The sequence below is a fragment of the Mchenga conophoros genome, linkage group LG12 (genome assembly GCF_057382185.1).
Source record: "Mchenga conophoros isolate Kocher_MC1m ecotype Shallow Benthic linkage group LG12, M_conophoros_male_GT1.1, whole genome shotgun sequence".
NCBI classification, from domain to species: Eukaryota; Metazoa; Chordata; class Actinopteri; order Cichliformes; family Cichlidae; genus Mchenga; species Mchenga conophoros.
In genome coordinates this window covers 4,392,501-4,406,967 of record NC_140537.1, presented here as the reverse complement: position 1 = coordinate 4,406,967, position 14,467 = coordinate 4,392,501, and the positions used below count along the sequence as shown (strand labels likewise).

The following is a 14,467-nucleotide window of genomic DNA, read 5'->3' as shown; positions in this document are numbered from 1 at the left end:
CATCAGGTTCACATCAAGTTCACCAGTCTGCTGAGGGAATGATCTTAACTGTCCAATCGCATTTTGTCCTACTATAACAAGCCTTTGTGCCCACTGCCCATAAATTAGTTCAAGTTCACTGTAGTGCATGGTTTGACTACTTATGCATCCCACCACTCACTGCTGCTGAAAAACAACTAGTGGATGAAATAAACTCCTTTGATCGTTCACCTCTCACCTGTTGCTTCAGAATTAGGTCTTTGAATATTCCTTTCCATTATTTTGTGCTTTCCGCATGTGATTGAACTGTACCATTTGGTGGTTCATATATAAAAGCATAATTTATAAACTGAAACTTTGATATTGATTTTTCTAAACAAAGTTTAAGAAGCATGTCATAAAAATACTAAAGTGAGGTTTATTACCTTAAATTTACACAGTACAGAAACCGAGTAAATGCTGTTATGTTCTACCAATGAAATACAAGAAAAACAAAGTGTGCTGGCCTAACAGAGCATCAGATTTGATGTTAGTCTTTGACAGATGTCTCCACCCCCTCTCACCTGTACTTATAAAAGCAGGCTGTACCAAATTTCAGGTTCATGTGACTGCAACCATGAATTTGATTACTCCTCCTCTGCTGCTGCTTCTCACGGGTAAGCATGAAAAAGCTTATGTACGTTATTATCAGTCGTGTTTTACACAATGACTGTATCGCTTTAAAAGTTGTTGTTATTGTTTTTCCTTTACAAGAGATTTTATATATATATAAATAGATAAATTCTCCTAATCGATTTTTTGAGTACGTCCTAACAGCTTGTGCGGTCAGTGGTGCAGTGCTGCCTAAGGCAATGTGGCATTTTGGGTCGATGATCCAGTGCGCCCAGCCCGGTGTTAACCCTCTAAGATACAACAATTACGGCTGCTATTGTGGCTTCGGAGGGAAGGGGACCCCCCGAGATGGAGTGGATGCGTAGGAATCAGACACTACACATCAGACTTGTTTTCAGTTTTTGAAATAGAAGGGAACTTGACATTGTCTCAAACATGCTCTCTCCTCCCGATCCATTTGCAGGTGCTGCCAAATTCACGATAAATGCTATGCAAATAGCAAAAAGATTCCTGGATGCGGGGATGCTGAAGACCTTCCTTACATTATTGATTTCGATTTTACCTGCAATAATCAAAGAGTGACCTGCTCAGGTAACAACAAGTCTTACTAAACAGGCTTACACACACACGCATTTTGGGCAAAAGAAATAGTTAAATTCTAATGTTCTGGGTTTTAAAAAATGTATTTAAATCACAAATTTCCAACTGTCCATGTATGTATGGAACCACGCCACATTTGTAATGTTTAAATGTGTTAGATGTTTAGCTATTACTGTGAAGTTGTGTATTCATGTGCTGACACAGCTCTTTCTCTGCAGCGGCCAACGATACGTGTCAAGCTGCTGTGTGCGAGTGTGATCGTGCTGCGGCTCACTGCTTTGCCCAGAATACATACAACCCAGAAAACAAGAACCTGGATCACTCAGTTTACTGTGCCAACTGATCACATCACCCACCACAGCAGAAAGATTGATTTGTCACTTTTCAATACTCACTATTTCCCATTCATAAGCACTTATAACACAGCTGACTCATTCTTTTAAGGTGTCAGTTTGAACACTGATCCACAAGTTTAACTGAAATATTTTCAACTTTTGATCCCATTACAAAATTTATTCTGCTGTCTTTAGACTGACATCAGGGTCTGGTTTCAGCAAAGCAACCGTACAACATACAATTGGCTTTTATTTCAAAAATGAGCTCAGATCTGTGGAGCCTTGTATAGAAAAGTGGTCACTGTGGAAACTGTGGAAACTGTGGAAAGTTGATTGGTTTTGATTCATTCATACAACCTCCAATTGTTGTTTATTAATGTACAAATGCCATTAATAAAGACAGCCATCATCTAAAACATAAAACTGCACAGCTGGTTCTTGATGGTCATCTAGCTTGAGCTCAGGATGAATGTGTGCACTCGTGTACTTGAAACAAATGAACCTAAATTAATGGTGTCATCTAAAGTCTTTGCCTTGACAGAGGGCAGTAATACAGAGAGCTGCTGGACTATCATTTTAATCACCCTGTCTCAAGTCTTAGTATCAGTAAGTTATGCGGGAACAGCAGGACTGATGGGACAGCGCTTTTTCTCGCCAGCACAGTGGCCAAAAGAGTCACAGCAAACTAAACCAACAGCTAACAGGAAAAAGAAATGCAGTGAGGTGTGATGGTCCTGGGTTTTCTGTTTTGGACTTTTTTTTATTCTTATTATTGAACATACCCTTTGGTTCTTAGTTTGACCAGTATTGTTTATTCCTGATGTGTATCATGTGCATCACAAGTCTTTGTTTTTTGGTTTCTTTATGGTCTCTTTTATGTTTTCTTAGCCTTCCTTTTATCCCCTTCTGTGTCAGGTTTGTGTGTTAGAGTCTGTCTTCTCTGTTTAGTTACTTCCTAGTTTTCGTCACTTGTGCTTTGTATTGACTTAGGCTACGTCCACACTAGCCCAGATAGATTTCAAAACAGCGTTTTCATCTGAAAACACGTCCACACTGTCTTTTTCAGTCGTTTTCACAGAGTCCGAAAATGCTTACGTTCCAGCACTGCGCATGCGTGAAACGCAAGAAGATTCGACCTGCCTCATTTCTGTCTGCCGTTTATTTACTTTGCGGCTCTTTGAAACGTTACAGCAAAATGTTGAGAAAAAGCACCGAGTTTTTTTTTAAATGGACTAACAATGAGGTGGAGTTGTTGCTGCGTAAAAGTACAAAGTTGCAAAAGCGAGTGAGAGTTAAAGAATTTAAAGAAAAGCTATCTGGAGCATGTACAAACTGATATTAATCTTTAATAGGGCTGTAAAATTGAGAGCAAACAAAACAACTGCTGTAGAATGCCCTCTGCTATCTTAGTTTAATTGGTTACATGACTGCATCATATGACTAACATGCGTCATCTTTTTAGAAAGTCTGCATTTTCGCTGTCCACACTGCATTTGAATGTTTTCAAATGTATGCGTTTTCCACCAGCGAAAACGCCGCCTCAGTGTGGAGGCCAAAACGGAGAGAAAACGAGAAAACTAATGTGTTAGTGTGGACGTAGCCTCCACTTGTGTGTTTCCTTGTCTCACTTGGATGAGTGACGAAACGTTTCTCCCACAAAACACTACGTCCTGATGAACAGAATCAACTTTTGGAGATTTACTTTCCTGGATGATGCATCAAGACGTTTCCTTGTCTTGGTTTCTCTGTGTTTCCCATTGTTTCCTGGATGCATTCCTTGGGTTTCCTGTATTATTGTTCCTACTGTTTCCTTGTTATTTGCATTTCCTGGCTCCACTGTTTTTTGGATCATGTTTATCTTTGAACTATTCAGCATTAAAGGCTTGCCATATTTTTTACTTCTGTCTGCTGTGTTCTGCATTTGGCACCACAATAAAACTATCCTCATGCTACGCAGCTGATTGTGACAAAATAGGACTGGAATCTGCAATTTTAAATGTCAGCTGGTAAAAAACCCAGAAAACTATAGTTCATAACATGACAGCATATCAAAAATGTATTTTTAAAGCAACAGGAGTTCTTTGAAATGAAGCTTCTTTGATCCTTACACATTGTGTGTCTCATTAATTAACATGACTTTGTTACTGAAACAATGCCTGTTCATCCTGCTGAATTGTATCTTGGTTAATCAAGTAAATCTGAAGACAATTTCCCCCAGCATGCTTGATGCTGGCCCTGTGAAACTTTTGTTTTGCCACAATATGCCTTGGTCTTTGAACTTATCAGCTCATTGTTGTCTTTCAGATGCTTAATCTCTTCTTGTCACTAACACTTCCATGTGACCATACCCCGCCCACTAGTTTTTGTCCCCTCCCATGCTTTGTAAGTGGTTCTTGGTCGTCTTAGCCTCTGAGTCCCACTCTCTGAATCTGTTACTAATACTCTGACACATCCTTGCAACGAGCTCTCGGAACAAAGGACTTGTGTGATTTCTTAATATTATTTGAATGTGCCTTGTGCAATTCATCTTTAACATCACATTACTTTGGATTGAAGATAACTTTGGTAAATCTGTGGGGGTTTTCTGTTCAGTGCACTTTTTTGGTCTTTATTTGGAACCACCAAGACTGAAATGCTGCTGCTCTCCGTGTTTCAGAACTTTACCTAGAAACGTCTCCATGTTGTGCTGTAGTTGAAATCTGACAGAAGACACTTGCTGACTATTTACGGAGTGTCTCATTCATCTATCTGTACTCATTGCACACTTTAAGGGACAGAAGTTCAGTGACTGGTGACACAAGTTTTTTTTTATATTAACGTATTTGTTATGTTATAAAATGTCTTTTATGCCTACAAATATAATACACAGGTGTTTTCAGGGCTTCACCAAGTTGACTGAGCATCTGTACATGGAGAGAGTCATCTGAGAGGAAACACAGGTATGATCAGCGAGAGCGTTATCAGGCACCGCCTCCTGTAGAGATGATTAGCTCCAGCATGTGTGAGCATACAGCACTGTGCTTTTGTGGTGCTGTACTGGGGGTGATACATGACATGAACAACTACACAGTAAAAATCAACACATATTAGAGACAGCGTTTTATCAGTGTCCTTAACTTTTTAAATCTGATGAGTTCGAAGTATGATGAAGGATAATTGCACACTTTCATCTTCAGAAAAATGGCTGTCCGCAACACGCACGCAGAGGGTTTTCGTTTCTTATGCCTCATTAAGAGCATCCCTTGTGGGATTCTGATCAGGACTTCTGAATCCAAACTATAGACATCAGAGGAGATATATGTTCAGTCTGGCTCATCACCAACTTTTGTGACTTGAGAGAAGAAAACTGTTCTGATTAACAATGTTAACAATAGTACAAAAAGATTGGGATCCCAATCTTTTTATACTGGAACCCCCAGGATTCAGCTTCAGAACGGCACAAACTAGTCAGGCATTAATTGTCTGCTCCCAAACCAGAAACCTAGCTCCACTGGCCTAAAGACAATTTTTGCTGTGGTAAGTTCAATTATTGTGAGAAACTTTTAAAGGTGTTTTTAATCAATAAAAACACCTTTAAAGGTGTGTTTTTTTCACACCTGCATAGAGAAAAATCTAACTTTTTTTTCTCTGTAGGTGTGATTGCAAGTAGACTGAGGACTGAACACTACAAGTGTCAGCAGGTAAATCTATTAGTCTCAGTGCAGGGGTGGAGATAAATTTGCACACCTCAAACAAAGAGAAGAATATTGGGTTATGGTCTTAAGACCACTGGGACCCTACACCAGGCAGCTTGTTCAACAAACTGAGTTTAAAACTAAGCTCTGAGTCTTGTGTCCGACTTATGTCCGACTCCACCATGCAAGCAGACCTGGGCACGGTTTGCAGATCCTTTACAGAACCTGTGACATCTTTAAGTGATTCCGGTTCTGGGTCGAGCCAGTGGGACTGATTTAGGTGACTTTCAGTGAAAAAGATGTTGAAGTTCAGACTCTGACTGAATCTCAGTCTGTGAAGACATTTCAATATGAAATGTAATCAGTTTACAGTCAGACTGTCTGCAGCTGCTCTGCTTCCATTAGTGTGACCACTTATAATGGAACAAATGACTGATTATTGATCAGTGCGTAACACACAGTACACACACACTCCCTCCCTCCCTTTATTTGTCTTCCCTCCCTCTCTCTCTATTAGTATGTACCCGTATGTGCCTTAATTTCTCCCACCCTCCCTCCATCTCTATCTCCTTACTTCCTCCCTGTATTTACCCCTCACCCACTTCCTCCAATTTCTCCATCCCTATTTACCTTCATTTATTCCTCCCTCCATCCTATCCCCTCCCTGTATTTACCTCTCCCTTGATCCTCCTCCCTTGTCTCCCTTCCTTTGCTCCATATCTTCCTCATTCTCTCCTCCCTCCTACCTATACTCATGTGTTATCTCTTTCCTCCCTTCCTATATTTCTATCTTCCTCCTACTCTTTTCCCTCTTTCCTCCAATCTTTATGCCTTTTTTCCTCTGTCCTTCAGTTCCTTAATCCCTCCCTATTTCCCTTTCTTCACAGCATCTTCCCACTCTATCTTCCTACCTTCTCTCCTTTTCTCCCTCTCAGGCTCCCTCCCTTCATTTCCAATTCACTTACTAGTTTCCTATCTCCCTTTCTTCCCACCATCTATTTAATTTTAACTTTGAGTTTAAAACTTTCCCTTTCGATACTAAAGGCTCAAGCTGCTGATGGACTTGTGATGATGCAGTGAGTACTTCCAATGTGCTTATACTACTACTGCGTGTCATTAACCTTTATCTTTTATATCCCACGCTGTGCTTTTTGTTCTGTCTCTATGCTCTCTTCCCTTTATCCTTACCCCCAAACCAGTCATGGCAAATAACGACCCTACCAGAGGTTGCTTCCTGTTGAAAGGGAGATTCCCCCCACTGTTGCCAAGTGCTTGCTCATAGGGTATCATTTGATTACTAACCCTAATACTGTAGGGTCTATATCACATACTGTACCTTGACAGCTACTGCTGTCAATTAGATTTATATGAATAAAAGTTTGAATTGAATTGATTATAAACCCTAACAAAACCCAGTCATTTAACACAGCACAGTAAAACCCGAGAATCAACCAAAAACTGAATTAAGAACTGGTTATTTAAAAGTTTCTTTGTTGATTTACTTTCTTATTTAAGTGATGGTGGATTACAACTTGTTCATTTGACTACAGTAACAATATAATTTGAAAAGTATTTTTGCACAGAACATGGCCTTCATAGCTTTTTTCCATCACAAATATTAATTTTCACGACCATCATGTTTGTATTTCATGTTTCCTTCTTTACTTGTCCAGGACTAAATGTGACACAGTTTATCATTGGAGTGACAAAATATCCCCAGTAACACACACACACACACACACACACACACACACACACACACACACACACACACACACACACACACAAATGGGGCTTTTCAAAACTTAAAATTGCCTGTAAATTGTGGTGATCCTATATAGTTGACATGAGACATCGGTAATTTTCCTAAACTTCAGTGATCAGCCTCCACAAAGCCCTGAAACTACTAGGTTGCTATTGTGATCAACTAAACCAGCCTCCTTAATTTAAAGCAGGAAGCCTTTGGTTGTTTAACCTCGTTTCAAAAGTTCAGTTTCGTTGCTGTGTCTGTAGATCACACATAGATTATAGACAGGATTCAATTCAAATCTATAAAGACCTCAAGAGGACCAACATCTCCACCCAGCTGTAAAAGTCATCGACAGTGCACATAACTCCATGAGAGTAAAGATGACAGTGTTAGTGGGATGACCCAAATCCCTTTCTGTTTCAGCTTTTCATTACTCCACCATTATACCACCACTGTTCCAACTTGAAAACTACTGCTAACTAAATAAAATACTCATAAACGCATGCCTTATCGTCTACACCAGAAGTCCCTAAAAATCTGAGGTCTGCAGCCTCTTATTACAACTTGCGGTTATGCACCAAGGCTACTGTCAGTGACATCCTGCAGTAGGAAGGCTGTAGAGGGTTTGTTTGCTTTGCAGCTGATGAAGCAGCTTCTGCAATTGGGTGACAGAGAAGAACAGCCACATTTGAGTGGAAAGATCAATGATAAGCTGACCATCATTCACTGAATTAGAAGATGGTCCATGATTGGAGGGGAGCGGAATAAATTCCTTGTATTGGCATATTACAGGAAATGATACCGCTATATGGGGATTCTAAATGCTGCATAACAGTTTGCACCTAAATATCATGTCATATTTGCTCTTTTACATTTCACATGTGCCTTTCTTTCAAGTTGACCCCAAAATTTGTTCTCCGTCAAGTGTCAAGAGCTACCAAGTTGATTAGAAATATAGAAATATAACATTCTGTAATATGTTCATGTTATTTATGTCCTTTACCTACATGTTTGTGCAACAGAAGTAAACATCTGTCATGCTTCCCTTACCTGATTTTCACTCTGCTAAACTTGTTTCTTTATGGGCACAAACAACAGGAAAAAAAAAAAAAGACTGAAAATATGTAATTGAACCATTTCCAGGTTTTGCTTTTCATCGTGTCCATTTAAAAACAATTTGATTATGTGAATCTTTACCTGGATGTAGATACAGTAGGTGCAGTGAATGCTTATGCTTAGAGTCAACATACTGTTGAGTATGTTGACTACAGCCGTTTTAGTATATTCATTTACAAATTGCATCATTCAAAAAAAAAAAAAAAAAAATAAGAACAGCTGCACAGGTGGACACTGATGCTCATCTCATGCTGAACTAAAAATAAGTGTACTCGTGCAATTCACGACAAAAACAAGAACCTGGTTTCTAAAGCCCAGTGTGTGCACAGAATCATACAACCTCAAAAAATAAAAACCCACGCACAAACACAAAAACTCATAGCACTAATGGATTTTTGCAGTCATCATTTTTTTATGAAAATTTCATTCTATTTCTGATTTATAATGTGTCATCTGAAAAACGTATTTTTAGAAAAGAAAAACAAAAAACAACAGAGGAATCATATGAAATTCATTACATGTTACATTTTTTCCACCTCTTAGTGTCTTTGTGTCCATTTCCTCGTGTAAGGAGAGCCGATGCAGCTGTGCTAGCCTCCTGGTTAGTAAAACTAACATTTTTCAAGTCTCAGTTTCAGGCAATTCCAGGTCACTTCAATACAAATGTCAAAATTGAGGCTTGGCGTCAGAGTTGAACGATTACAGATCTCCCCCGTCCTCATCATTTTGGTCTCCAGCAACCACACTTGTATTAATTAATCAGGGTGAAGTTGGAATGAAGTCTTTTAAAACACCGGCCTGCTCATAACATAACACGTATTTGCAAATATTGAACATTTCAACATTTTCAAATTCTGAGATCATAGAACAGTTCAAAATCAATAACTTTACCAAATGTTTTAAACCGATATCAGGAAGATATTTTAGGTCCAGTTTCAGCAAAGCAGTCCAGATAGCAGCTGTGTACACCAACAGATCGATTTCAAAAGAGGAGGAGGGAGCGCACCTCCGTGGATTATATTGGCTTGTACAGAAGAGTGGTCACGTACTTTTTCTTGTATCGGTGTGTTGCACTGAGAACCATCACCCCGTCCTTTAAAAACAAACAGAAAGCAACCCACAATCACATGATCGCATGACATTTTGACACAGCACCGTGAGAACTGACAATCACAATCTGAACTACAGCATTAACAATTTGGGCAAAAATAAAAAATAAAAAAATAAAAAAGATCTATTCAATTTGTTACCTTGATGGAGAGGGCATACAGGTGATTTAGCATCACATGGTTAGGCTCTGGAAGCAGTGTCGGGTCACACTGTGGAAAATTCACAGCAGGATGAATCAAACGTAAAATTAAACATATGCATATAAATAATTATATAATTAAATGTATATAACAACTCAAAGCCTGGACTTACAGAAATACCAGTGTCCTTGTTGAGCAGCACTTGCAGCAGGTGAGGAGGTAAGAAAGGAGGATGTTTGAGTTTGTCATCTGGCTTGGTTACATATGCGTCCTGTAGGTAGGGGCCAGGAGGAGAACTGGACAAGTCTGGGAAAGAGTGATCAAATGTAAACAAATAAATAACTTCGCCTTAATAAAGCTTTACAGAGAGATACAGCAGACAGAATTATTCAAGGACCCTTTGCAAACAAACACCAGTGAAAACAAACAAAAAAACAATATGCAATATTGAAATAAAAACCAGACTCCTCCAAAATGCTGCAGCTGCACTCTGCATATTTTAGCTGTTTCGGCGCATGTAGACCATCATTTTCTGGGACAATCGATTCAAAGGCTTTTCCATCAATAATCTTTATTAATCAGGCAGCATAAAGTTTGGACTCGATTCCAATCATTCATCTACAGTCAGCAGCCACATTATTGGGTAAAAACTGCTAGTACCCCTGTTGCCTGCATAATTGCTGTAATTCTTTGCTGCATAGACTCAACAAGGTGCCGAAACATTCCTCAGATTTAGTATATTAATTTGATATTGATATGACATCATCACAGTTGCTGTAGATTTGACAGCTGCACACTCATGATATGAATTCTTGTGTTGCACCACATCCCAAAGTCCTCTTTGGACTGACAATGGCCATTTGAGAGCAGTGAACCAACCGTCATGTTAAAAAACAAAACAAACAAAAACCAGTTTGAGATAACCCGAGTCATCTCAAACATCAGCAATATTCAGGGTAGACTGGTGTTGCTCACGCTAATACACCATCAGCAGCCTGAACTGATACGAGGATTATGTTGTTTACATAGTCAGGAGCCCAGAGAAATTATAGCTTCAGTTTCCTGTTCTTAGCTCGGTGTGGTCTTCTGCTGCTGTAGTCCATCTGACTTCACATCAATAAGGCATTTTCTCCCAGAGAAAAGCCGCTCACTGGATATTTTGTCCCACCCACTCCATTAGCTAGAGACACTACAGATGGTTTTGTGGGGGGAAAAAAAAAAAATCCCAGCAGATCAGCCATTTCTAGAATACTCAGACCAGTGTGCGGCCAACAACCACGCCAAAGTCACTTAAAATCACTTTTATTCTCCATTCTGCATTTTTGTTTGAACTTCAGCTTCATGCCCAAATGTACCATGTCGTTACCATGTGATTGATATTTGTGTTAACAACAGGCTGAATGGGTGTACCTACGTAACAAGCTGGCTGCTAAGGGTACAATCATCAAAGCAATAATCAGCCAAATATCCAAAATTGTGAGCATACAAATCAATATGGCCCAAGTCTGAACATGCTTTGGAGTTACAGAACCACCTCAAAGTTTTTGAGTTACAAATTAACAAGTTTCCATACCCGAGACGTCAGCCGAGTCCTGAGAGTCAATCCTGAGGGCATCAAAGACTTCAAAGTCTGTTGTTTTCACCTGTATGACATTATTGACTGTTCCAGTTTTAGACGTTACCACGGCCTGTGTGAGAGCATAAAAAAATTAAAACATTTTAAAAAGGTAATGATACACACTTCTAAGTGTAAACCACTAATAAGAGTAAACTAGTGACCCCAAAATGTAAAACCTCCACTCACCCCAGCCGGATCCAAGATCCACTGACCATCCACACAGAACTTGTATTGGTGCTCTCCCTCAGGCAAGTCCACAATAGCCACAAAGTTATTCCGACTGGGTTTGAGAAACAACCGCTTGTTACTTTTTAATAAGTTTAAACAGTGAAGCATCTCTGAGCCTGCTTTCCCCTGACTCAAACTACCTTTTGTTGAGTGGGATCTTGGTAGACCAGTTGTTAAAAGAGCCGGACACAAAGACGTCTTTCGCTGCACCCGCCCATCTGAACACAGTCGGTCTGGCCTGCGCTAGATTTTTAGCGTCGCTCTCCAGGTCCTGCTGCCAGGCCAGAAACTCCTGTAACTCCTGTGGAGACTGAGAAGCATGATATCACTGCATTACTGCCCTGTTAGCAAGAGCGCCTGTAGTCTTTCTCCAGACTGAATGGCAAACTTAGAAAAACACTAAAGGATACAGAAAAGTGCTTTTTGTATGTGTAACCTCTAAAACATAGCTTTAGCTTATGATGCTCTTTGATGTTACTCTCCAATTAGATACAAAAAGACTTAATTCACCTTTATCAGGAATTTGACATTGATAAAACAAACTGTTGGACAAATCTTTGTTTTAACATTTGACTTGTGTACACATCACTAACAGAATATATAGCCTTCCTTACATCCATTACACACAGTTTGCACATCCTGAACAGACCACATTTGACCATTTTGACACATTACTGACACTTTGCACCAACTATTTTACAAGACACTAAGCTCTTTGGATTGCTCTCCCTCCTCCGAGGTAGTGTCAACATGTTGCCTCAACATTAATTAAACTGGTTAATCCTGCCTCTTGTTCTCCATTACACTGCACTCTGATCAGTCGTAAAAATAAAAGCTTCTGGTTAATAATTCTAGTTTAGGCCCCTCTTTTACCTCTTTAAAACCATATATAAGAGGTATTGATCCAATTTTATTTATATAGTGTCAATTCACAACAACAGCTACCTGTTACAAGGTGCTTTATATCATCAGGTAAGGAGCATACAATAGAGAGAATATCCCAGCAATCACACAATCCTGCTCTGAGCGAGCACTTGGTGACATAACTCCCTTTTAACAGGAAGAAGCCTCAAACGGAACAGCCAGGCTCAGGGACTGGCCGCCATCCACGGCGACCAGTTGTGGTTGGGGGGGAAATTGGTTAATTGTACAATAATTGGTACCAACTCATTTAACAACAAATTTACTTCCAAAAGCCTGCATGTCACTTGCTATCCAGTGCAATGGGACAGAACAGAAAGCTTTATTTAAGAGTTCATGGTGTAAACTTGCTCTAATACCTTTTGATCTTCTCTCTGGTAAAGGTCTGCATCATCTGCGCTGTCCATCATGATGTTAGAACGAGCCTCCTTCCCTCCATGATGTCCCTCTCTGTACGACCTCTCACCATGACTTCCACTGGATCGGTCACTGCTGCTGTTCCCCATCCTGATGGCTTCACACACTGCAAGAGACAACGCATCAAGTCAGCAGAGTCTACCGGGAGCCCCGCAGTGGTCCCTACAATGACCACCAGGGGCCCTTCGCGATACAATTCACGTATCCACTAATAACAACAGCAGCAGCAATGATTGCCAGCTAACAACTACAAATAACCCACCAAAATAAACCCTCCCAGTGGCGCCTCGGCTTCCTGCAGGATGAGCACCTTGGTCGGGGTGTTTTTATTCTTGTGTCCTTATCGTTGCTTTTTCCGTGTCCTGAAAGTTTTCCTCTGCCTGTAAACAGCAGAGCCGAGCGGCGTCCTCCGTCCCCGCGGACTAATACAAAACAGCAGTCAAGTTTTCTCCTGGCCCTTCTTTCTTTCGTTTTTTACCTTCCGCTGCCCTGATTTTAGTTTTATTCCGCCTTAGTCAGCCGTACTCTGATGACTTTCGCCGTTGAGCGGAAACTTCAGCGTCTGGCGTTGAAGGCCTGTTGAAAACACACCTCTTCCGCCTCCTGTGCTCGTTTTCAAAGGCAGTTTAACTGTTTGCTGCCCTGTCGTCACTGACAAGACTTTCTCGTTTACTGCGGCGGACTCATCTTTTTATATGTCGTGTCCCGCGGCTTCTTGAAATCATTGAAATGCCCAAAGAAAAAGAGACTTGGACGTTATCATCCGCGTTCAAGTACGATTTTTTTTTTAAATATAGTCACAGTTTTTAAGGTTTTAAAGGTTTCGAATGCATTTAGAAGAAAATGCAAACATAGTGTATGTATTAAAACTGAATTTTTTGGACTCGAACTATATGTGCCTATTTCCACTTTTCTGCATGTTTTATCGTCAGTTCAGTTTTATTCATATAGTGCCAAACAGTCACCCCAAGGCGCTTATATCAGAAACTAATACGGAGAAATCCAAAACCATAAAAAAAAAAAAACCTCTATTAGCAAACACTTGGTGACAGTGGGGAGAAAAAAACGCTTTAATCAGGAAGAAACCTCCAGCAGGGAGGGACAGAGCTCTGCCATGGCCGGTTGAGGCGAACGGGACGGAAACAGGACAAAAGACACACTGTGGGAGAGATTAATAATAAATATTGATTAATTGCGGAGACACAGAGCTTGAAAAGAGGTGAGTGAAGATTAAATACTCAGTACATCATGGGATGTACCAGCAGCCTTGGGCAATTGCAACGTAACTGAGAGGGTTCAGAGTCACCTGATCCAGCCCCAACTCTAAACTTTATCAAAAAGGAAAGTTTTAAGCCAATCTTAAAAGTAGAGAGGGTGTTTGTCTCCTGAATCCAAAGTGGGAGCTGATTCCACAGACCAGGAGGCTGGAAACTGAAGGCTCTGCCTCCCAGTCTACTTTTAAATACCCATAGGAGCCACAGGTAAGCCCACAGTCTTGGGGCAAATTGTTCTTTTGGAGTGATACAGTAAAGATGGGTTCTAATGATTCAATACCTTATATGTGGCGAAAAGGATTTAAAATTTAATTCTGGATTTAGTTATACAGGAAAAAAATTGTAAATAGAGTCAAATTTTGTTAATTTGCATGTTTATAACTGCTAACATCCTGCCAGGAAGTGGAGATTAAAATTATTTATATGGTTAAATATCGAATTTTTAAATGATGGATCTAAGTGCTCATGTTAATTAATGTGCATTATCCCTGCTAAATAAAAGAATTATCGCCTGTTCTTTACTGACGTACTGCCAGCTTTTCTGTGTTACGATCACAGATCCATAGGTTTCTGCAGCTCAGCACTCACATCTGATTCTTCTGAGACATTCTCACACCTCTCCAGTTTCATGTAATCCATATATCCGGGTGTTACTGTATGCACTCAAAATAAAAACAACACAGGGTCATCAGT

General features: G+C 40.1%; 2 protein-coding genes across 3 annotated transcripts; one reads left to right on the top strand and one right to left on the bottom strand.

Annotated features, from left to right (window-relative positions):
* The first annotated feature begins 577 nt into the window (after window positions 1-577).
* LOC146561930 (phospholipase A2-like) lies at window positions 578-1,949 on the top strand. Of its 2 annotated transcripts, none has more exons than XM_085293381.1 (4): window positions 578-635; window positions 796-952; window positions 1,055-1,182; window positions 1,410-1,949. In XM_085293381.1, exons 1-4 carry the CDS (start codon window positions 596-598, stop codon window positions 1,532-1,534), a joined length of 450 nt encoding a protein of 149 aa, XP_085149507.1. In that variant the 5' UTR covers window positions 578-595; the 3' UTR covers window positions 1,535-1,949. The 2 variants fall into 2 exon arrangements, with proteins under 2 accessions (XP_085149507.1, XP_085149508.1); XM_085293382.1 differs by having other exon boundaries at window positions 598-635; window positions 783-952.
* Window positions 1,950-8,155: 6,206 nt separating this feature from the next.
* prkab1b (protein kinase, AMP-activated, beta 1 non-catalytic subunit, b) lies at window positions 8,156-13,125 on the bottom strand. The gene is made up of 8 exons (XM_085293380.1): window positions 12,763-13,125; window positions 12,443-12,606; window positions 11,303-11,472; window positions 11,121-11,214; window positions 10,890-11,004; window positions 9,489-9,622; window positions 9,317-9,385; window positions 8,156-9,159 (listed from the first exon to the last, which is right to left on the bottom strand). The coding sequence occupies exons 2-8, from the start codon at window positions 12,587-12,589 to the stop codon at window positions 9,082-9,084; spliced, it is 807 nt and encodes a 268-aa protein (XP_085149506.1). The 5' UTR covers window positions 12,590-12,606; window positions 12,763-13,125; the 3' UTR covers window positions 8,156-9,081.
* Between the last annotated feature and the right edge of the window lie 1,342 nt (window positions 13,126-14,467).

Excerpts from the sequence above, each read along its gene's own strand:
- prkab1b (XM_085293380.1), bottom strand. The coding sequence starts at position 12,589 with ATGGGGAACAGCAGCAGTGACCGATCCAGTGGAAGTCATGGTGAGAGG. Across the intron at positions 11,215-11,302 it reads AAGATCCCACTCAACAAAAG|TCGGAATAACTTTGTGGCTA; the intron begins GTAGTTTGAGTC and ends TCTCAAACCCAG. Across the intron at positions 9,386-9,488 it reads ACAAGGACACTGGTATTTCT|TGTGACCCGACACTGCTTCC; the intron begins GTAAGTCCAGGC and ends AATTTTCCACAG.
- LOC146561930 (XM_085293381.1), top strand. The coding sequence starts at position 596 with ATGAATTTGATTACTCCTCCTCTGCTGCTGCTTCTCACGG. Across the intron at positions 953-1,054 it reads CCCCGAGATGGAGTGGATGC|GTGCTGCCAAATTCACGATA; the intron begins GTAGGAATCAGA and ends ATCCATTTGCAG. Across the intron at positions 1,183-1,409 it reads TCAAAGAGTGACCTGCTCAG|CGGCCAACGATACGTGTCAA; the intron begins GTAACAACAAGT and ends CTTTCTCTGCAG.